Source organism: Podarcis vaucheri, assembly GCF_965113315.1.
Source record: "Podarcis vaucheri genome assembly, chromosome: 12".
Lineage (NCBI taxonomy): Eukaryota > Metazoa > Chordata > Lepidosauria > Squamata > Lacertidae > Podarcis > Podarcis vaucheri.
Genome location: NC_138750.1, coordinates 45877205 through 45901649, shown reverse-complemented (window position 1 = coordinate 45901649; position 24445 = coordinate 45877205). Strand labels below are relative to the sequence as shown.

Genomic DNA, 24445 nt, shown 5'->3' with positions numbered 1-24445 from the left:
GGTAAAGCTGGAAAATAAAGAACTTCTAGACTTGGAAGGATTTAACAACAAATTTGGGTGGCACGCATACCTATGGTGCGATAAAAAGAGGGTCCACAAGGGGTTTGGTAACCATGTTTTCAGAGGCGCATTAATAGAGGTTTGGGACAGATATAAAAACATACTAGAACCAAAAACTCCCCACTGGTTATCTCCACTAGAGATAATGGGGGTAAAGAAAATTAATATGAGAGAAAAATGGGGAAAGTACGAAGAAATGGTTACCAACGAAGGAGGAAAGTGGAAAATAAAATCATATGACCAAGTCAAAGTTTTTACATACGATTGGCTGCACTATTTTCAGATCAATGAAATGTTTAAGAAAGAGGTGAAGGAAAGGGGTTATGAGGAAAAAGAATCTAGATACCAAAAAGAGATAATAAATAACGAATACAAAATTCTGTCGAAAATGTATAAAATACTGCTGGAATGGAATACGAAGGATGAAGAAGTGAAATCAGTGATGGTTCAGTGGGCAAGGGACTTCGGATACAATATCCAATTGGAAGATTGGGAAAGGTTATGGAAGGTGAACATAAAATTTACAGCCTGTACCCTACTGAAGGAAAACATGATGAAGATGCTTTACAGGTGGTATATGACACCAGTGAAGCTGGCAAGGATGTATAAGGTAGACAATAAATGTTGGAAATGCAGACAGAAAGAGGGGACCTTTTATCATCAATGGTGGGAATGCAAAAAAATTAAAAGTTTTTGGGAGGAGATTTACAATGAAATGAAAAAGATGCTGAGATACACCTTTGCCAAAAAGCCAGAAACCTTCTTATTGGGTATTGTAGGAAAGGATATTGAAAGAAAGGACCGTAAGCTTTTCCAGTATGCGGTAACGGCTGCTAGAATTGTGTTAGCTCAGAGATGGAAGCAGGAGGAAACACCAACGGTAGAAGAGTGGAGAGAAAAATTGACAGAATATGTAGAATTGGATAAATTAACAGGGAAAATCAGATACACTAAAGATCAAAAGTTTATTCAAGACTGGGGGAAATTTGTGGGCTATCTGGAAAATAACTGTGATGTAAATACAACGCTAGTGGGTTTTAAAGAGGCACTGTAAAGATTCAATAAGTATTGTCTATTAGAAATAAGGAAGAAAGGGAGAAAAAATGGCAATATGTAAGAATGGAATGCGTATGAAAGGATAACTACGAATGATTGTCAGTAACGTTGAAGGAAGTCAAAAGTGGATAAGAATGTTGTAATATGGATAAATATGTATAACTGGTTGGAAACCAATAAAATTTTAAAATGCAAAAAAAAAAAAAACCTTCCTGGTTTTGGTGTCTTCCTCACGGTTGCAGGCACACTAACAATGACAATGTGCAGGCCCCCCATCAGATTTGCTGTTGGCTCTTTCTTTTCGTGCCTGGACTAAACACTTATTTATGTCCCACAACCGGACTGTTTTTCTGGCTGTGTTGTCTCTCAAGTTCAGTTCCTGCCCTGTCTCCTCTGCCTCTCTGGCACTTGGCTCCTGGCAAGAACCCAGCTGGTTTTGGCTTTACTGCTCCATCACACACCCTGCTGGAAGCAAGAGCCCTTTCTTTCAGACACCAGGACTTCTTCCTCTCTGAGTCTGCCTCAGATCTCTTTCATTCTCCTCCTCTCCCATTCTTCTTGTAGCTTGTGGTTGCAACCGTGACCCACGCCCACACTGGTGTCATGACTCCTTTTCTGAGTCTGTGCCCTTACAGTCTGCCCTGCCCATCCTGCAGCTGTCTCCTGTTTTTGCTAGCTCTGCTAGGCCCTTGCCCTTCCCCCAGGACTTTCTTGCAGGGACAGGTGATAGCTTTGAAACCTACCAAGCCCGCTTACAGCATCTTTCTTGAAAACTACTGTCAAGCTAGTTTACTCTGAACTGCTCATCACTAGAACATTGCTGAATTCCATTCCATTTTTATGCTGCTTTCAGTCATCTTCCAAGGAGCTATTAAAAATAGTAAGACAGCTAAGGTAACATTTGGAACAATATTACAGTTTAGTACAAGATTAACAATTAGACTTTGCTGTACCCTGCTGTGTGTATCTTTGCATTTCTGAAAACATACCTTTACTGAAGGTGATCCCCTCTTGCAACTAATATAGCAATACAAAGTGAAAATCAGATTTGGTTTTTTAAATGTCAATGGTGTTTTGAATTGTATGCGGAATGAACCATGGTGGTAGTATAGTTGGAGATGAACCTACTGTGAATAATTTAGAACCTGATTTTGTTTATGTTTGCTAGACCTTCTTTCAAGAAGGAGAATCTACTTCAACACGATGTGATGATTTGGAAGTTTTAAAAACTAAGGGCTGCCCTCCAGATGAAATAGAAAATCCCAGAGGCTCACAAGCTATGCCGAAAAACAAGGAAGTAACCAATCGTGTCAAAGGGGCTGCTGAGAATCTTAAACCGGAAGACATTACTCAGATTCAACCACAGCAAGTACAATTAAAGCTGCGAATAGGTAAGGGTGTCAGATTAACAGTGATGTCTTATTCCTTATGTTCTCACCATTATTCAAGAAATTGACTAGAACTGTCAAAACATTTAGATAGATGATAGATAGATAGATGATAGATAGATGATAGATAGATAGATAGATAGATGATAGATAGATAGATAGATAGATAGATGACAGATAGATAGATCCAGCTTCAACAGGTGGGAACGTTGTACCTTGATCAAGCCATTGTACCTTGATTTTCTAGTAGTTTCCCCACATTAAGTATAATGCCTTGAGCAGCATTGGTCAGAACGGCAACTCAAATTCCTTTGGACAGACACTTTTGCACATGAACATTCAACTTACCCTATTCAAGAAACGCATCTGAAGCTCTTAAATGACCAGTCTTCATGAAACATGGTGTGGGATAATTTCCAGAATATTGGGGCTTTCAAAACAATTTTGGTACACGCATAAATGGTTTAAGATTCATTTGGGGTCAAAAATGCTTTTCTTCACCCTGAAAGTGCTTTGGAACTGCTCAGAGGAAGCACAGAATGTGCCCCAGGCATTGATAACTGCGATACATATTTTGGAGTGCCTAGCGAGCAGGAACTGGAAATGTACAAAAAATGTGTTTACAATTGGAAACAGCAACTGGATTATCCTATTGGAAGTATCCTGCTAAGTAGATTTGGGCCCCATCTGCACTGTACGTTGAATTCATGAACATACCACTTGAAGCAGTCATGGCTTCTCCCGAAGAATCCTTGTTAGGAGATCCCAATGTCCCTCTCAGCTATACTTGAGTGGCAAGGCCCTGAACCCTCCCCCTATGTTGGAATAAAGGGCCATCTTCTGGAGGCCATGTGCCATTGGTGTGCAGGGCCTAAGGCAAATGTAGGAGGAGCAACAGGTGTGACTTAGTACAGTGGACTATTTTCCACCTATGCCAAAGAGGTTTTAAAATAAGCTGACACCTCACACACAGATCTCTGCCCTCCATCCAGGCAAGGAAGAGGCGGCCTCACAGCTCAAGGATATATTCTAGCAAGACAGAGGCACTAAGCATAGGGTGGAAGTGTCAGTGCACTTATATGTTTAGCGTACTTACTGTCTAGTGTCATTATGGAATTTTTGCTTTAAAACTTTTATTTCTTTTTCTGGGATTAGGGGAACCACAGACATTTTCATTAAAATTTAAGAGAGCTGAAGATTATCCCATTGATCTTTATTACCTTATGGATCTCTCCTACTCTATGAAAGATGACTTGGAGAATGTGAAAAGCCTTGGAACTTCTCTCATGAGTAAAATGAAGAATATAACTTCAGATTTTCGAATTGGTAATAATTTTGTTTAAGATCATTATAAATTAGGGCTTGCTTTTATTTACAAAGTTCCGTTTATCATGTCAAAATGTAAAGAGAATTATACATGTGTAATATGCATGTGCTCAGAAATATAAACATGATTTAGTAAGTTTGTACTAGGAGAGGAAAATGCATACTTTTATAACATAGATTCTGTATTAGATTGCTGCTGGATAAAAACAGATTTGGATAGAGCAAACCTGAGAGCCTATATGCAAGCTAGTGGAAGCAAGGATTATAATAGGCTGCATCAAATTTAAGGTATACTCACAGTAGACTAATTGGGATCAGTAAACTTAAGTTAATCAAGTTTATTGTCAATGCTTTTGTTCTGAAGATAACTTAAGTCATGTACAAACTTAACACATAGTATTCAAAGCTAATGAGTAGTTTGAATGGATCTACTTTTAAGTAGGACTTGGTTGAATACAACCCAAAGTTGATTGGTTTCTATGTAAACATTGGAATTCCTACTGGGTTTCATATACAGCCTCTTGAGAAAGTAAAATATCTACATGGTCCCATTTCATAGCACTCCTTCCAGGCAATATATCCTGCTTCTTTGGGATGAACACATGCTCAAAAGAAACCCACATGACAACCAGATAGCCTCTCCGGGTTTCCATACATGTCTGCTGTGTAGAAGACATTCAGTATAACCCTTGCTAAGGCTGAGTTCTGACCCTTCAGAAGCACTTCCTCCTGGACTCTTCATTACCTGGTAGACCAAGCTTTCCATTGTTTCCTGATGAAAAAGAATGTCTTTTGCTAGAGTGCAACCTGCCCTGCAACTTGGTGGCTTCTCTATAGGGCTTTCTATTGCTCTCAGAACTAATAGAGTTCTATTGTATGTCCTCTCTCTCTCTCTCTCTCTCTCTCTCTCTCTCTCTCTCTCAGGTTTTGGCTCTTTAGTTGAACAAACTGTAATACCTTATATTAGTACTACACCAGCCAAACTCAAGAACCCATGCACCGTTGACCTTAACTGTACAAGCCCTTTTAGCTACAGGAATGTACTCAACTTTACCAGCGATGGAAATCTGTTCAATAAGCTTGTAGGTGATCAACAGATTTCTGGCAATCTGGATTCTCCTGAAGGTGGATTTGATGCAATAATGCAGGTTGCTGTTTGTGGTGTAAGTGTATTTTCATTTCTTTTGCATATTACTATAAATGCAATTGACTTGTAGACCCTTGGCTGTTATTCAGATTTATGGATCAAAAGTGTTAATTTAACTTCCTGGACACAAATATTGAAAAGGTACAATGATAAGCAGTTAAAAGCCAGTGGGGATCCTTAACAGGCATACAACCACATGTGTACTCATAAGGGTTTGTTTGTTGCAGCTCTTGCACAGGAAACAAAAGGCGTAGTCATTGTGTACTCTCTCTCTCTCTCTCTCTCTCTCTCTCTCTCTCTCTCTTCAACAACAAAAGGTTTCAGTCACCAGTCTATGATTTGAAGACCCTCTCTTCTACTGCTTCTAGTCTAGCTGCTGATTTTCAGTTCTAGTAGTTGTTAGCCAGCAGTGTATTATGAGGGAACCCAGCTCATATCCCCCACCCCCCACCCCACCTCGCCCCATACACACTTAGCTAGTAAAGATATAGAGTAAAACCCTGGACCAGAACTCTGATCTGGATGCCCAAGTGACTGGTGCCAGCAATTTTCAGGGGGAATTGGGAAGGCGACTTCAGTGTACAAGTGGAATCCTCCCCCTCTCTTGCTTTGAAGCTTTCTGCGTCAACCTCCAGTTGCAAAGGTTGCATGGTAATTTCTCCATGCCTCTTAACCATAAGCTGGAGCAACTGTATCCTAGTGCCAACACATCCCAGCTGTCACTTCCGGGTGTGTTCAGGTGGCTTCTTCCCACATTATGTTTTTATGTCATGCACATGTTCCTGAAGCTACTATCAAAACTGTACAGTAGTGATGGGCGGAGAGCTTATATTTGCTAAAAAAATACATGGAGATACTGATCACTGATTTTTCAGTTTTCTCTGCTACCATATTCTTTCACAATGATCCTTGCTTTTATTTATATATATATATATATAATTTCTTTTCAAGTCAAAACTTGGATGGAGAAATGTCACTCGGTTGTTGGTATTTTCTACGGATGCTGGATTTCATTTTGCTGGAGATGGGAAACTTGGAGGAATTGTCTTGCCAAATGACGGGCGATGTCATTTAGATAACAATATATACACAATGAGCCATTATTATGTAAGTATGCTTAAGAGAATGTTTAATTTTGTGTTTACATGTATGTTATTGTGTATGTGTGCCTCTCTCTCTCTCTCTCTCTTTCTCACGCAAATATACACACGTGTAGAAATGGGAGACAATCCCAGTATACCTTTCCCCCCCCCCCATGTAGAAGAATGCTTTGAGAAGAACACCCATTAAAAGTTCAGCTTATAGTTTAAACTTTTAAAATAGCAAGGTCTGTAAGCTTTCATGGACCAGTGCTAGGAGAGCTTGCATGTAAAAACATGTAGAGATTTTTAATTTTGTTATAGTAGCCTTCACATTTTTCTTCATAGAGGAAGAATGCCAAGTTCGGTTTGCCTATTTTAAAACCATGTTATCCTACTTTGCTAAAACTCCTTTTCTGAATCCAGAGAGAAACCCAAGAACTGGAGAACATTTATTTAACTGGCAAAATTCAAGAAAAAGCCAAAGTAATGCTTTGATAAGAATGAAGAATCTGAGATTTAGAGGCTTCTGTTAATGAGAGTTGATGGATTGCTTTTTTAAAAAATGTTTTTGACTCTTTTGTTTGCTCTTGCTTATGTTTGTATAGAAAATGGTATATAAGAATGTTATTGTGTGTGAAATTCAAGTATATATAAAATGTAAACTTCATTCTTCAGGATTATCCCTCCATTGCACACCTTGTTCAGAAGCTAAATGACAATAATATTCAGATAATATTTGCTGTTACACAAGAATTTCAACCAGTTTACAAGGTAAGAGCAAGTGACAAAAGCTTCTATAGAGTCCCTTCCCACACCAGCTTAGATTGCCCAGCCTGAAAATGCCTCCACCCACACGACCAGTGGTGCTCTCTAGGCAATAATGGTATTTACCCCCACCCACCCTAGGTGGGAATGTAGAGAGTTGATGGGTTGCAGTTGTCCCACCCCTGTTCTATGTATGTGTTAGAAACTTGAGAAATTGAATTCTGTATACCTATGGTTTTCTATATGGGACGCGTGTAGTGCTGTGGTCTAAATCACTGAGCCTAGGGCTTGCTGATCAGAAGGTTGGCGATTCGAATCCCCACAACAGGGTTAGCTCCCGTTTCTCGGTCCCAGCTCCTGCCAACCTAGCAGTTCGAAAGCACGTCAGAGTGCAAGTAGATGATAATAATAATAATTTATTATTTATACCGCGCCCATCTGGCTGGTTTCCCCAGCCACTCTGGGCAGCTTCCAACCAAATATTAAAAACAATACAGCATTAGACATTAAAAACTTCCCTAAACAGGGCTACCTTCAGCTGTCTTTTAAAATAAATAGGTACCGCTCCAGCGGGAAGGTAAACAGCATTTCCATGCGCTGCTCTGGTTTCACCAGAAGCGGCTTAGTCATGCTGGCCACATAACCTGGAAAAACTGTTTACGGACAAATCTCGTCTCCCTCGGCCAGTAAAACAAGATGAGCGCCACAACCCCAGAGTCATTCACAAGTGGACTTAACTGTCAGGGGTCCTTTACCTTTTTTATGGTTTTCTATAAATGGCATTTTGTGTATAGAATTAATCTATGTGCTGCTTATGATTTTAACTGAATGTTTTTCTCACTCTTCTCATGTAAAGGAGCTCAAGAATTTGATTCCAAAATCTGCTGTGGGAACACGCTCTTCAAACTCCAGTAACGTGATTCAACTGATAATTGATGCCTACAATGTGAGTTCACCAGTTTTCATTATCGCCACATACACCCAAAGACAACGTGTTTTGTATACAATAAAGGATGTATTTTGTTGAAGACCCCAGTGGGGATCCGGACCTGGCCACATATACATATACATATACATATACATATACATATACATATACACACAAGTCAAGTTTGACAGATGGACAGGGCCACCCCCTTGTCAATCACCTGATGTTGCAATGGCAATCTTCACGTGCATGGTTTGAAATCAAATGTATAAGCAAAAAATGTGTGCAGTATTTCTCTGTTGCCGTCAGTCAGCTGATTGTCAGCACTGAAGAAACCCTTTGTGCAGTGCTTCTCCAGCACTAATGATCAGCTTTAAAGCACCTTTTACCAAGCCCTGCCTTGTCACATACAATGTCAGGTGTAGGGCAGGTATCCATGGCTTGGACTCTTGTGCCAAATGGGGAGGCCTGGCTGGAGGTTCCCCATCCCTTATTTAAGCAGATGAGGTTCTGAGTTGTATATGTAGTATAAAAAGAGTTGGTGGCTTCCCATTCTAGCCACCCAGAGACCTTGCTCACAGGACAAGACAGGTTTGAGCAGATTGCACTGGTCCTGGCTTGACTGCACTGGCTGTCAGTTTCCAGACCTAGTTCAAAGATTTTAACCTATAAAGCCTTAAACAGTCTGCAGTCCTTTTCAATATGTTTGTGTGTGGTTTATCGGGGGAGGAGTTGGGAAAGGAAAATAGCAGTTCTGATCTTATCAGCAATACAATTTTATCAATCTCTTTTATCCGTTTTGTAAGCTACAATGACGCTGGCTGCACAAAACCCACGAGAAAACAGTAACACTAGTTCAAAACTTGCTATGTCAAGATACAGAGAAAACTAATACAGCGGTACCTTGCTTCTCAAACTTAATCCGTTCTGGAAGTCAGTTCCAAAATCAAGACGCGCTTTCCCATAGAAAGTAATGCAAAATGGATTCATCTGTTCCAGACGTTAAAAAACAACCCCTAAAACAGCAATTTAACATGAATTTTACTATCTAACGAGAACATTGAACCATAAAATGAAAGCAATAAACAATGTCACACAGTCAATCAGTAGCTGAACTGGGTTCCACACAGTAACAAAAAGAAAAACAAAAAAGAGCCGCAAAAACAAAAATGTAAAATAAATAGCAAAAACAGACAGAACTCAGCATAACTCTCAAAACGTAAGTGTGGCACTCAAAACGGAGCACGTTCAGCTTCCAGAAAAAGTTCACGAACAGGAACACTTACTTCCGGGTTTGCAGTGCTTGGGTTCCAAGTTGTTTGAGTACCAAGGTGTCTGAGAACCAGGGTACCACTGTAGTCCCTTCAGAAGTGCACATTTTAAAAGGACTAGATAGAATCTGTTGAACATGTATCTCTTGCAAGAGAGTATTTTCCAAGTGTTTTTAAGGAACTGTTTGGACATCTGGGAGACCACAGAGTAGAAAAACCTGTGGCTTTCCACATGAAGTTGGGCTGCATGTTCTATTATCCTTCACTAAACTACTTGACTTTTGTGTTAGTCATTGTCTTCAGAAGTCATTCTGGAAAACAACAAACTACCAAAAGAAGTCACAATTGAATATAAATCTTTCTGCAAGAATGGAGTGAATGGTACAGGAGATGAAGGAAGAAAGTGCTCCAACATTTCAATTGGAGATGAGGTAACTTTCTGCATTCTGGAATCAGTGTGCTGTTGCTTCACCCCACCCCCCCTCTAATCAGTGTCAAACAATTTACCTATGTACTCTTTATTTTGCTTACAGGTTAGCTTTGAGATTAAAGTAACAGCCAACCAGTGTCCAGAAAAAGGGCAGGGTGAAACCATTAAAATCAAGCCACTAGGTTTCACTGAAGAGGTAGAAATTAATCTGGAGTTCATCTGTGAATGTGAATGTCACAAGGACGGAATTCCAGACAGCCCTATTTGCTCCTATGGAAGTGGAACATTTGAGTGTGGTGCCTGCAGGTAGATAAATACTAATGTTTTTTCTCTCCCTCAGATAAATCTGCTAGGAAATAAAATATCCCTTGACTGTAAATGGCCCCCCAAAATATCCCAGACTAGACACAAATTTAGTTGGAAGACCTTTCCCTGATTCTTCTTGGGTGGAATCAGCGCTGAAGGGAATGTGTTGTCCACCAGCTCAGGAGAACCTCCATGTCTTCCTCACATGCTTCTGGGTTGAGTCTCGACACTGAAAATAGGTGCTTTGGAGAACTCACAAGAGTCCCTATTCTCTGCCACTCCCTTTTCCCTCCTATTTTAAATGGCCCTTCACTCATTTTTTTCATTCTTCATTCTCTCCACCACCTGCCTCTCTTTCTCCAAACCTCAGCTTTTCCCCAATTCCTACTACGTATCTCATTTTCCTTCTCATTTTCCCATCTCCTGCTATTTCTGCACTGCGTCTTCACCCACTTCCCCTTGCTTGGCAGGTCAATGTAATAATTATTTCATTTTTCTCTCACTACTTTGTTGTTTGCTTAGCTTGGACCATTTCCCATCCTTGTTTCTTTCTTAACCTCTTTCCTTCCTGTGCCACATAATCCTTACACAAAGACAAGTTGTGTGTCCTTTCTCCTCATATAGGAAAAAACGAATGAATAAAGGGAAGGGAACCCAAGTCAGCTCCTTAAGCAAGCATGAAATTTGTATTTTAATGCTGGGCCTTCAGGTACCATCAGTCACACTGGCCCCTCCTGCCTTCCTTTCCCCCATGAACACCGGCTGCTTATTCCTCCCAGGATCTTTAAATTCCCATGTATTTCCAAAAGTAATTTGGACCACACTGTTTTATTGTTTCGTTTTTGAAAGCGCTATGTACTTTATGGGTGTTGTTTTTATCTCTTTGAGTCCTGTGGGGAATAAAGTGGGCAATAAACAAATATATAACTGTAATGGTTCTAGGGGTTGCTTGTGTGTAAATCAACGCCACCCTTGGCTGGTTGCCTGAATGAACCCTTTCTGTCTGGAAAGCCACGCGCCCGTGACTGTCTCAATCGCTGGCAGAATCCATTAGTGGGCGTTTCTTGAACTTCTTTCAGCAAAGAAGCTCTTTGACGCTTAGTCTCCGCCTAGCCTCCCTGCGCGGAAGCCTTCTGCGCAGGGAGGGTGCGGGCATCGGAGGACCCGTGCTCTCCTCACTGGTTCCCGGCAAAAAGTCTTGGAGCCACCTCGCCGATTCCCCCATCTGCCCCCCTTCTCCACTGGTGTTACGCTGATTTCCTTCCCCAGAAGATGTGCTGCTTCTCTCCCTCCCAGGACGCTCTCCGGAATCCCTCTGGAGCCGTCCCTCTCCCTCCTGCTCCGATGGCAGTTCCCTGACAATAACTATTATTATTATTATTATTTAAGTGGTGAATACTAATACTGTTGCAGGCTGATTGGACCTCTTCTTAAGTGCAAATGTAGCAGACCATTCTTCAAGACCTTTCTAGCATAGAAAAATGAATGCCTGGTGTGTCGAGCAGGCATGTGCCTCATTTCACCTTTGGAATAAATTAGCATTTATATTATTTTTACAGCAATTAGGAGCAACTGCTATATTAATGAACTTAGTAGAAGAGTCATTCAGCAGCTTCCCCAAACTGCTGCTCTTGAGTTTCAGTACGTCTGCCTCGAAGATGAATCATGCTCTCGTGAAAGAGACTGTTTCCTGTAGCTATGCACCACTATCTCATCCCACCCCCTTCTCAATATGCATATAAGGGAAAAGAAAGCTTTGCATTGATTTTAGTTAACAGTTTAGTAATGAGGACCATTTAATGTTTGATGTATCACAGTATTTTAATATTCTTTTGGAAGCCGCCCAGAGTGGCTGGGGAAACCCAGCCAGATGGGCGGGGTATAAATAATAAATTATTACTTTTATTATTATAACCATTTTCTCTTTTAGGTGTAAACCAGGACGTATTGGAAAGCTCTGCGAATGCAGCATGGATGAAGTAAACAGTGAAGATATGTCAGGCACCTGTAGACCAGCAAACAGTTCAGAAATATGTAGTAACAATGGAGAATGTATTTGTGGACAGTGTGTGTGCAGGAAGAGAGAGAATGCAAATGAGATCTACTCTGGCCGGTTTTGCGAATGTGATAACTTCAACTGTGATCGATCTGATGGCTTGATTTGTGGAGGTAATGAACTGACTCTTTTAAAACTGTGAGGATTCAGAAGTTCCTCTGGAGGAAGGGGAATGCTTGGATGCAGTCCTGTACTTATTTCTAAGCGTGAGAGCCTAACATTTGGGAGGAGATCTTGGATTGCAATACTCTGTTGTGCAATACAGTACACAGTAATACTATTAGTAAAAGGAGAGGGGCTTTTTCTGAAGAGAATCATACACTGTAGCCTTTATTGTATGCCTTCACAAGACTTTAATTTATAAATTTACAAGAGACATCAAGTAAAAGGCAGGGGTTATGTGGCCTAGAGTTCAACCACCAAATCTGGTCCTATCTTACCCAGGCCAAGTTGTTCAGCTGCAGCTCCTCTATCTACAGTGTGTACTTCCTTTGGCCCTTTTTTGTTGGTTTCTGCTAATTTCTACTCCTTTTTCTGGATCATTCCTTTTTGCCTTAAAAAACAAACAAACCTTTTATTCTCCACTTTTGCTTTTCCTCTTATTTTCTGACTCAGGGGACCAACTGGGAAATGAGTAATCACCGAGCCTACAACTAAGTATTGTCAAAGACCCTAAAGAAAAGACCCTATACAGCTGCTCTGGCTGCCACAGGGACTTCCAGTGCCCACAGTGTCTCTAGTTCTTGTGATCTAGAAGCAGTACATGCTGGCCATTGCTGTGGTGGGAGCCATTCAGTGGGAGTGCAACTTGAGAGATTACAGAGAGAGCCAAGACTGTCCACTTTGGACAGTACAGGTTAGGAAGATAATATGGGGAGGAACCTGCCAAACACCATTAATCCCTTACCTTTGTGCCAACTTTTGACACCATTTTGAAGGGAGAATATTCTGATTAGGAGCTCCAAGTGACAGTGCAATCTAAAATCAGCACTCTCAGCAAACTGCCAGTGGACATAGCAGAGTGAGTGGTTAGATAATAGCATGCAAGATGAATCTCAAAATTGTTCAGCAACAATGATTTTCTGCCCTTGCTTTCTAAAGGCACATTGTTCCCAGGTTTGCTGGCCTCTGAGGCAGACCAAGGTCTTATGCTCTACTACAGTCAAATGGTCAAGTCATGTATGAACACAACATGCAAGACCCAACTTTTACCAAACCTCATTCTATGAAAGCACACTCATAGCAGTTCTCCACCAATTTCATAGAAATTTGTAGGGCTACAATGTGGACCTCATATCCTGCAGACAGGACACCATTGTGTATAGAGTTGGCCTTTGGAGATTAGTGGTACAGCATGTCCTCTCCTTGGAATTGTGGAAGAGACTTGCAGTATTGGATCTTGTGGTTGAAATAGAAGTCACATGATCTATTCCTTTACCTGGGTGGTGGGAAATACAATCAACTTTGAATGCTTCTGTCAAATTAAATCAGATTATGGCAGTTGTTGATGTTCAATTTCATGTGCTTTATAGAAACTAAATACCTATCTTTTTATTGCAGGACATGGTGAATGTAAATGTGGTGAGTGTGAATGCGCAGAAAATTATACAGGCTCTGCTTGTGATTGTTACATGGACACCGCCCCGTGTGTAGCTGGAAATGGGCAAATCTGTAATGGCAGAGGAATCTGCAAGTGTGGAGTCTGTAACTGCACAGATCCCAAATTTACAGGGCCAACATGTGAATTGTGCCCGACCTGCCCTGGATTTTTTGCAGAGAACAAGTAAGGCTTTTGGATTTTTAAATAATAAAATAACTTCCTGCTGGGATATTTGCAAATTGCTCCAGGGGAATTTTTGTGTTCCCCTTTGTACAAGGAACTGTTTCTTGTGGCCCATGTTTTTGCTTTGCTTTCTCTCTCCCTTTCTCCCTCCCCCCCCCTAAACAAAATTCTGGAAAAATTATTGGTAATTAGTGTTTTATTATATTGGTTTTCTGGTTGTAAACTGCCTTGGGGTTTTTTTCTTGGGTATACTGAAGTGTGCAACTTTTCAGTTTAAAAAATAAATAGTACCTGCACTTGCAGATACCATTTAAAGCCAACTAGTATATCTTAAGGGGACGCGGGTAGAGCTGTGGGTTAAACCACAGAGCCTAGGACTTGCTGATCAGAAGGTTTGGGGTTCGAATCCCCTTGACTGGGTGAGCTCCCGTTGCTCGGTTCCTGCTTCTGCCAACCTAGCAGTTCGAAAGCACGTCAAAGTGCAAGTAGATAAATAGGTACTGCTCCGGCGGGAAGGTAAACGGTGTTTCCGTGTGCTGCTCTGGTTCGCCAGAAGCGGCTTAGTCCTGCTGTACACCGGCTCCCTCGGCCAATAAAGCAAGTTGAGTGCCGCAACCCCAGAGTCGGTCATGACTGGACCTAATGGTCAGGGGTCCCTTTACCTTTACCTTTTTAGTATATCTTAAATCTGTGCAAAAACTGCACTTGAGTGCACCCAGTTATTTCACAGCATTGTAGTTCAGTTGCTGAATACCTATTACTAGAATGTATTAGCAACTCATTTTAAATATGCTAAATTGATTGAAATTGATGGAGCCCGCGCATGCGCGGTTTCAAACACCAGTGAGCTCAGGAAGAAGGAGGGAAGGGACTGGAAAACAGCCAAGAAGTGTTTCGTCTGTCAGCGCCCTGGACATTTCACGAAGGTCTGTCCCCAGAGAAACGCCTGGCAAGGCATGATGGGGGCAGCAAGCCAAGAGGAAGAGGGAGAGAAGGTGCAGGTGCAGGGAAACTAAAAAGCTTGGCTGCAAACCAACAGGGGCAGCAACCAGGCAAGCGACCAGTAGAAGAGCCCCAACCAGACCCTCCCAAGGCAGCCATAGCAGTTGAAGTGGTGCTAGAATTCCCAAATGGGCACCCAGTACAAGTGAATGCTCTGCTGGATTCGGGTTCGTCATGTAATTTCTTCAGTAGAAACTTTACTCTGGAGCACTAGCTACACCTGTTGCCACTAGATTTCCCCTTGCAGGTGACCACCGTTGATGGCAGGGAGCTACTGGGGGGGGGGAGTGACACACCAGACACCACCAATGAGGATGAGGGTTTCTAGAAACTGAGCAAGTCAGAGCAAAATTACACTGTTTATAACAAAGAATTGCTGGCCATTTACGCAGCCTTTCGGCAGTGGAGACACTTTTTGATTGGGGCGCGGCACCAGATCCAGGTCCAAACGGACCACAAGAACCTGGAATACTGGCGGACAGCGCACATGCTTAACCAGAGACAGGTCAGATGGTCGCAGATGTTCTCACAGTATCACTTCAAAATACAATACGTACCTGGGGGGGGGGATGTGAAGGCGGATGCACTTTCCAGGAAACCTGAGTACATGGAAGGGGAAGGACCTCCTGTGGACCAAGAACTGGTTGGGCTGACCAGAGACTATGAGTTTGCTCAGACTAAAATCAGGGAGCTCAGAGATGGAAAGGGGGGTTTGAGGAAAAAGGAGGGCTCCTGTACTACAAAGGGGCACTGTATGCTCCGGGAGAGACATTGAGGGCCAAGATACTTAGGCAGCTCCATGACAACCCAACAGCCGGGCATTTTGGGCAGCATAAGACCATGCTACTTAGTCACCAGACAGTTCTGGTGGCCCAAGGTAAGGGAGGATGTACGAGAATATGTCCGAGGGTGCGACAGGTGCCAGAGGGCCAAAGGGGAAAGAACCGCACCAGCGGGGTTACTGGAACCCTTACCCACACCGGAGAGGCCCTGGGAGGTGGTGTCCATTGATTTTATGACAGATCTGCCCAAGTCAAGGGGGAAAACAGCGGTGATGGTGGTGGTCAATCTACTGACTAAAATGTGCCATTTCGTGGCCTGCTCTCATGCGGTGTCAGCAGAGGAGACAGCCGATCGAGGAAGACAATTTACCTCGCGTTTCTGGCGGAAACTCATGAGCTTGCTGTAGGTAGAGGTGAACTTCTCAACAGCAAGGTACCCAGAAACCAACGGCCAGGCTGAAAGGCCGAATGGAATACTACAGCAGTACCTACGCTGTTATGTCAGTGAGAGGCAGAACGATTGGGTAGAGAAATTGGCGCTAGCTGAATTTGCGTACAACAACGCTGAACACGTGTCCACGGGAATGAGCCCCTTCATGGCCAATTATGGGTGTCACCCCAGGGCCTTCCCAGGGCGTGGAGAGGAGGAATGGAGTGTGCCAGCGACGGAGCAATTTGCAGAAGAGATGGAGGCCTTGCACCAACAACTCCGGCTAAACTTGGAAAGGGCTAAAGAAGTCTACAAAAGGCAGGCAGACAAGCACTGCAGGCCGGGGGAAGTCATACGGGTGGGAGACAGGGTGTAGTTGTCATCCCAGGGTTTGCCCTCCAGTGGAGAGGAGCTTAAGGGCTCGGAGGAGGCGAGGCGGTGCCAGGACACCTTGCCTGGGCAAAGCGGGGAGGAGAGAGGTCCTCCGTTACCCACGCCCTCCTTGCGCAGTAAGCTTCCGTGCTGAGGGGGGAGGCGCAGACTGGGTGTCAAGAAACTACTCTGCTGGGGAAGGTTTAAGGACCAGCCACTCACGGATTCTGCCAGTGAATGAGCCAGCCACGGGAGAGTGGCGCTCTGGACAGATAAAGTTTATTTTGGCATCGAAAGCAAGGCTTCACAGCCGAGCAGGGAGGCATTTGCCTGCTTACTCTCAAGCAACCCCTTGGAACCCTAACAGGTACCATCCCCCCCCCCAAGAGATTGAGATTTTTCTGCCTCCAGTGCCTTGTGTCAATGAACTGTTAAACAGATAATGAGCTATAGCCTAACCTCATTTAAATCACAGAGACAGAAGAGTTGCCTGTATTCCTTGCGAATCTGCACTCAAGAATTGCTGAAGGCCTTAGCGGAAACCAAGAAGCAGGAGTGAACTCCTTCCTCACACAGAACGGCCTGGTTTATATTTAAGTAAATTATACATATGAGGCAAGAGGACATCTTTACTGAGTTAAAATTCAAAATCTTGCTCCATAAACACATCATTTGTACATGACTTGAACTCCTTATCTAAGGCAAGGTCTCACTGGCAGGAAAAAATGCTGCAAACTCAGAGCAGCTGCATCCCAAAAATGTACCTGGACAACAAATGGCTATAGAAAGATAGCTTAAGAAAGTGAGCCAAGCCAACTGCATGCTGTGGGTGAAGGCAAATAAGTAAAGGACAAATGTTTAAGAAATAACTTGTGGATATTATGATTTATAGCGGACCAAATGAGTGCATAAGAGATTTGCCAGCATGAGGTTCACAGAAAAAGAATGGTTTCTTAGCAATCAAATCATGTCAGATGAATGAAAAAATTAATATTACAAATATAGTGGAAGAAAGCAGTACAAAAGCTTCAATGAAGAATAATTTGATTCGGGAAGTGCATTTGTGATAAAGGCTACAGAATTTAAACCTTGCAACATTAATCAGATTTAACGTCAATAAATGTGGTGTCTCAGATAAAGGACTGCAAATAATTACCATACATATGGCACTGTAATAAATTAAACAGGATATAGGATTGTCTCTTGGAGACCTACAAAAGTTGGCTGTTCTTTCATGATACTGCAATTGTCTCTTCATGTACTATTTTGTGCATATGTGTGGGTGATGTTCATACCCCAGGCAGCAGGCAGCAGCAGAAGTCTACTTTTAAAAATCACATTAGCCAATGTAGGTAGTTTAGTCCAGTATCAGACACAGAGTGCTTTTTAAGTGGCATGTGATAACAGCCTTAGTTTGTAATCCTAAACATACTAATTTAGAAGTAATAAAGGTACAAAATTCCAAGTAAGCAATTCTTCTTATCTAAACGCATCCTGATGTCTATTTCAAAAAGCCAACAGCACCTCAGAGCTGCATTGTTCTGTAACATCCATATTAAGAGGTATACAGGCTGCATTCTAACACATTAATGTGGACACATATGCTCCCTCACACAGCTGGTTGTTTTGGTACATCCGCATTAAGAGAATCACAGTTTCTCATAATACTGTGCATATTTTACTGCACACAGTTCTGATGCATTCCAAGATATGACCTTATAAACAGCAAGTATCAATTGCCTATGGCTTGTAAGTGCATTATCTAGAATCATTCCATTTGCATGAGGAATTCAGTCATTCAAATACAGTGGTACCTCGGGTTAAGTACTTAATTTGTTCCGGAGGTCCGTTCTTAACCTGAAACTGTTCTTAACCTGAAGCACCACTTTAGCTAATGGGGCCTCCTGCTGCTGCTGTGCCGCCGGAGCAGGATTTCTGTTCTCATCCTGAAGCAAAGTTTTTAACCCGAGGTACTATTTCTGGGTTAGCGCAGTCTGTAACCTGAAGCGTCTGTAACCTGAAGCATATGTAACACAAGTCTTGTAGGCAATATGCATGTGCTTGAATGTACCAGAGGTTCCATGTGACCAGTCTTAGAGTTCAGATTCTGCACTTCCCATTAGCATTCAGCTAAGCAAAAGATCCACAAGAGACCCTGTCGCCTCTCATTCTCACACAGGGTCACCATGACATCAAAGCAAATGAGCCAATGGCCTCACCAGAATCAGCAGAAAAGTCAAGAGAGAGATTGCAAGAGTGAAAAGGTCAGAGAATAAAAAGGGGAAGCTCAACAGCACTCACAGAAAGTATTACAAAGGAGCCAAAAAGTTATTTTTGGAGTTTCAAAATTCCGTCTCAGGCAAAAGTATATTCCCTTTAGATTCCCTTGGGGTGGGGGATAGTAACAACAATTCAGTAAACACACAAATTGGCTGATTATAAGCATTGAGGTCCGAGGTCATTTCCAGTTTCCCAGAAGAAAAAGAATGTCAAACATATGGGGCCTTTGGCTTTGGAAGCCTCCTGGATACTTCTGTCATTAAATCAAAGAGAAAAGGAGACGGCAGCCAGCTCCTCAGTAGGAATCAGGCCAAATCTAGAGGAATTCTAAGGATATTTTTTTCTTTAAATGGGCTTGCACATTTAAGCTGCTCCCCAGCCCCTCCTGCCTGCCTGATTGATTTCTCTCTCAGACTAAATCACGGTTGATTTTGCGTTGCACTTTAAGAAGTGGAGAAAAATTGGAAGTAGCTGTGTTGATCCATTGAGGGAATGGGGAATCCTTAGTAACAGTAGTGTGGTGCTGTTGGAATCAACTGAAAGGTCACAAAGAAGTGAGCAAGCTTCCAGATTTGTCAGCCGTCGCCAGGAGGCTGGATCTTAATCATAAACGGGGCAGGTGCTGCTGCCGCCACTGAGCAAGACCAAAATAAAAAGGCCTCATTTGCAGGAGAGTTTCAAAGCACAAACTCCAACTGCACAAACTCCCTATCAGACACCTCACACTAAAAAAATAAAGGCAGGACAAACACAAAGCGTCCTTTGTTCCTTGCTTATCCCCTGTAACAGTGGCAGTTTCTCCATAGGAGCCTCTAGTTCTTATCTCATTTCTGAATCTCACTTTGTTCAATAACCAACAGGTGCAAAACCAGGAATACTTTAAGAGTATTTACAAGGATGCTACGCCTTCTTACAATGTCCCTGGGCAGGTGTGGATACAAACACACCCATTGCCCAGGCTGCTGTTTTCTTCTGTTTTCAAATGGACACACCACGGGGTAATGCAGAATCAGTCGGCAATGAGTTGTTATGTTCCCAAGAAGCCCTTTTCCGCAGGGGGTGGGGATATTCAATAGAACTAGATTGAACATGGACTATATAGGGGGTGGGACACACCAAGTATTCTGTCCCAATGATTTTAAAATAAAATGTGTATACATAGCCTAATTTCTTATGAGGTCTTTCTAAAAAAACAAAGTTTGCTTTAACCAAAACAAGTCTGGATAAGAAATGCCCAGTGTGGCAGGGCTAAACTTAGAAAGGGCTATTCTGAGAGAAAAATGACCTGTAAAGGAAGAGATAAGCTCCTCTCCCCACACTCCTCAACTTCCGATCTAGATTGCAGTTCTGCACAGCTGCTTTTGGTTAAAAACAATGTCACTTGAAGAAAACAAGTTGATCCTAAGGGAGAAAGAAGTAGACTGGTGGCCCAGAGGCTAGGCAGGGATTCGAACTGGGCCTTGTACTTCCTAACTCTGCATCTTTTCTATTTGTTTCATTTGGCCAGTCCTATGCTTATATCAGATTTCATGTGCTGTTGTTCCTTAGAAATGTACATTTTTTTTATTTTAAAAAAACATCAGTAGCTATTTAAAAGCCAGAAAGGAATCCATGAAAGGAATTCTAAGGCAGCATTTAGTAGTAAAGTAGCTGAAAGTATGTAGCAAAGGCATCGCGTACCAGTGTGGTGTTAAGTGTTGGACAGGGTGCTGGGAGACTAGGGTTCAAATCCGTACTCAGCCATGAATATCACTGGGTGACTTTGGGCCAGTCACTATCTCTCAGCCTAACCCAACTCACATGGTTATCACAGGGATTAAATGAGATGGGAGAGAACCATGTGCACCATTTTGAACTCCTTGGAGGAAAATCGGGGGTATACATGCAATAAATAAATAAATAAATACATAACACCCCACACACACATTACAAGTGGAGAGTTTTCTTTACACATCAATGAGAGCTGTGAAGCCCCCTGTACCTGTGGCGCTCCCTACACTTAGCTTGATTGCAGCCAATAATGCCTTTTTAAAATGGCATTGTTTCTTTCCTTTTATCGGTTTTATTGCTGTGAAACTTCTCCCAATTTCTTAGCGTTTCATAAAGACAATTAACAATGTTTCCCTTCATACGTTTTTATTTCCATGCATATCATATTCATTTTACATTTAGCAATGGCACTGTACTAAAACATGCAGATAACGAATTTATGCAGATTATGATCGTCAGCAGTTTTTGCTGTGGAGTATCACGTACAAATTAGCACTGATTGTCTACCTTTCACCAATCAGGTAAAAAATTTAAAAGGGGGGCGGGGAAAACAGCCCTTATATTCATTCCTGGAAAATTGATCAGTTCTTTTCTATGCCATCTTGGCTGCAAATCCTGGAAGACCTGCTCTGTGCCTTGCAGGCCTTTTCCCACCTGGCCTGGGAGGTTGGGGCACTGACTGACCCCAGTTACAAGATCTGAAGCTGCTGAACAGATTCTGGGGCTAGGGTACTGTTTAGGGGGGGTTGTTGGTGGGGAGGGGTTGCTGTTCAGTTTTTTGCATCTTTATTTTAGATCTCGTGATTTATGTGGAAATTGTTCAGTTTGGTTGTGTATTTTTTAATGTTTTCTTTATTGTTTATGACTGTTTTTGTTATGTTTTAGTTTATGTGCATACGGTTCTGGATTTTTTTTCATATATAATTTTTTATTAGTTTTTTTAACATATCATTTTCAACAGTAATTAAACATTCTTTTACATCTTATTCAAATTTTTGACTTCCATCAATCCTGTCTGAAAATTTTCCCATTTAATCTATCAGTATGCATTTCTTACCTTCTCTATTACATTTCAAACTCATAACCAATATCTCTATCTTTTTCTACTTTGTAACACTTCGTATATTTCTCCTTACAAAACTTCTTGTAGTCCTACTAGCGTAATTTGTTTATTACAGTTGCTCTTCAAATAATTCATATACTTCTTCCAATTTTCTGTAAATCTCTGGTCCCGCAGGTTTCGAATCCTTCCTGTCATTTTGTCCAATTCTGCATAGTCCATTAATTTTGCCTGCCATTCTTCTTTCCTCTTAATTTCTTTTTTTTCCCATTTCTGGGCTAACAATACTCTTGTCACATATGGTTCTGGAATTTAATCGGAAGGAGTCAGAGACATGGAAAAAGAATGCAGTCCTAAGTAAATTGGCTGAAAATAAGTCACATTGAACTCAATGGGACTTCCTTCCATGTTTGCACATTTAGAACTGGGCTGTACAAATCCAAGAAATATGCTAATGAAGGAGGGAATGTACCAAGTATTGGAGACTATAAATGGCATATGCAATCATAAGGGGGTAGGAATCCCCAGACTAGGGATCCAGCAGTTTAGAATGATTCCCACACTGTTCTTCACTACCCATGTGATTCCTGCATTGCAGGGGTTGGACTAGATGATGCTCGGAGTTCCCTCCAACTCTTTAATTCTTTGATTCTATGAAATGTACAGCTGTTGCTCGTCTGTTTCCAAGACCCCGAAGAACTTTCCCCAAAGGACTGGTTGTGCTGCTGTTTTCACAGTACTCAAACTACATTGTTTTGTAGTTGTGATTTGGGAAATACTATTTCCCTTCTCTCCACGGCTATTGTGAATGCTGCATTGAATGTGGCTTTATGACTTCCGCACTCATCCATGTGCTAAAACATGCATCATGTGATGCTAATTCCTTCCACAAATGTGTGCTATTATGTGAACTTTTTTAAAGCAAGTTTTCCACATTGTATCACTCATGAATGAGAGCACTCCTACGGCTTTTTTTAAAAGGTCGAAAACTAGCAAGGTTGCCCACTCCCAACACAGGAAAGCTTTATGTTTTTGTAGGCATTTCTTTTGCTTTTTAAAAATGTAATTGTTAAAACTGGCTACATGTTTTCCCCTCTCCAGTGTTTGCCCAAGCTCACATTCCCTCCATGTTTTTATATAACAGTGGTGAAACAGAAGTTGATCTATTTCCTCTGGAGCGAAGCTATTCCATTAAATGTACAAAGTGATAGGATCAATCGGCTCTAGAATGTATTTGCCACAAGGACAAAAATGCAGGATTTTAAATCATTGGGACTTAACAGGGAAATTTGGGCCAACTACCAAAGGCAGAGGAGACCTTAAAATTATCAGACTGTGGAACACATTCAAGAGAAATGATGTGTCTCATCTGTTGGGTCATTTAGAACAAAGCCCTGGAGAGAGTCTTCTCTGTGCAATAATCCTGCTCTGGCAAATGTATGGAAAAGATGACCTAATGCTCAGGATTCAAAGTACCATAGAGAGAAATGAATTATGCTGTCTTATTGCAAAGCACTCAAGACGTCTGTTGCATTCTGCCCAGGGATGGAAAAATTATGTGCTGTATAAATGCTTACCATTTAAGGCTGCAATCTCAAACTGCATACTCTGAAACTGTTCTGCTGCCTTCTGTAGAACTGCTCTTGAGTTAGTGATTTGAGGTTGTCCCCTTAAGCCTAAATCTCACTACCTGGCTTTTCTAGAGAGCTGGAAAGAGTCTTTCCCCTATGTAACCTGTCATATCAATGCCAGGATTATGCAGAGCAACAGAATTGAAGGAGTTACAGCCCGATATTATGGACAGCAGTCTGACGGCAATGTTGTTGTTGTTTAGTCGTGTCCGACTCTTCGTGACCCCATGGACCAAAGCACGCCAGGCATTCCTGTCTTCCACTGCCTCCCGCAGTTTGGTCAAACTCTGACGGCACTATTTCTGCTAAAACAGTATCCTGGGCAGTGCAGCACAAGTTGGAAAAAACTTCATGTTCAAGAGTAGTAAACCTTTGACTCTGACAGAGGCATCAGTTTGGGCACTGTTGCAGATATATTATTGGGCCAGTGGACCAGTGCACCTGGACCAGCATTTTAATGGTCTTATGTTCCTAAACAGGTCCAATGGAAAATGTAAAAATTTACATGACTGGACACTACTGAGAATTTTTTGCCCATTGATTTGCGAATGAGTGCTGCAAATGCCTCAGTGTAATGGTTTATAGCAGAGGTACCCAATCTTTTTGGGCCCAGGGGCCCAGTGGGAAAGTTAAAGAGCTATTGGGGGCACCCCAAGATGCCCATTTCACAAAAGAAAAACTGGTGACGCTCAGAGTTGCTTCCTAACAGACAAAACACCAACAACCCCAATCAAACAACAAAAATGTCAAAAATACTCAGTTTTAAAAATAAAAAAAACTGGACCTTAGTGGCTTCCAAGGAGCATATCTGAGTGTATTGTGATGCTTGCAGGCACCACATTGTGGGCCCCAGGTTGAAAGCAATTTCCCTTGACCTTTTTGTGTCTTAATTTTAGCACATACATGAGGCTTTTCTTGGGCTCCGTGATCACTGCAGATGGTGACAGCAGTCACGAAATTAAAAGACGCCTGCTCCTTGGGAGAAAGGCGATGGCAAACCTAGACAACATCATAAAAAGCAGAGACATCACCTTGCCAACAAAGATCCGTATAGTAAAAGCCATGATTTTCCCAGTAGTGATGTATGGAAGTGAGAGCTGGACCATAAAGAAGGCTGATCGCCGAAGAATTGATGCTTTTGAACTGTGGTGCTGGAGGAGACTCTTGAGAGTCCCATGGACTGAAAGAAGATCAAACCTATCCATTCTTAAGGAAATCAGCCCTGAGTGCTCACTGGAAGGACAGATCGTGAAGCTGAGGCTCCAATACTTTGGCCACCTCATGAGAAGAGAAGACTCTCTGGAAAAGACCCTGATGTTGGGAAAGATTGAGGGCACAAGAAGAAGGGGACGACAGAGGACAAGATGGTTAGACAGCGTTCTTGAAGCTACAAACATGAGTCTGACCAAACTGCGGGAGGCAGTGGAAGACAGAAGTGCCTGGCGTGCTCTGGTCCATGGGGTCACGAAGAGTCGGACACGACTAAACGACTAAACAACAACAACATGAGGCTTATTACA

At 42.1% G+C, this 24445-nt stretch overlaps 1 protein-coding gene and 1 long non-coding RNA gene across 4 annotated transcripts in view; one reads left to right on the top strand and one right to left on the bottom strand.

Annotated features, from left to right (window-relative positions):
• Positions 1–24445, top strand: part of LOC309515699 (integrin beta-1-like) — a 46875-nt gene that overhangs the window by 16252 nt on the left and 6178 nt on the right. Inside the window, exons 4-14 of one of the 3 annotated variants that reach the window (XM_082193785.1) lie at positions 2285–2507; positions 3660–3830; positions 4755–4993; positions 5929–6084; positions 6735–6830; positions 7681–7770; positions 9314–9454; positions 9557–9759; positions 11690–11928; positions 13376–13598; positions 18364–18448. In XM_082193785.1, the coding sequence (XP_082049911.1) occupies positions 2285–2507; positions 3660–3830; positions 4755–4993; positions 5929–6084; positions 6735–6830; positions 7681–7770; positions 9314–9454; positions 9557–9759; positions 11690–11928; positions 13376–13598; positions 18364–18448 (1866 nt within the window). Of the gene's footprint in view, positions 1–2284; positions 2508–3659; positions 3831–4754; positions 4994–5928; positions 6085–6734; positions 6831–7680; positions 7771–9313; positions 9455–9556; positions 9760–11689; positions 11929–12430; positions 12633–13375; positions 13599–18363; positions 18449–24445 lie in introns of those variants that run through there. The other 2 variants (XM_082193786.1, XM_082193787.1) reach the window with 2 other exon arrangements.
• Positions 5052–24445, bottom strand: part of LOC309515719 — a 60476-nt gene continuing 41082 nt past the window's right edge. Inside the window, exon 2 of the long non-coding RNA XR_014212623.1 lies at positions 5052–5273. This is a non-coding gene — a long non-coding RNA (uncharacterized lncRNA). The remainder of the gene's footprint in view (positions 5274–24445) is intronic.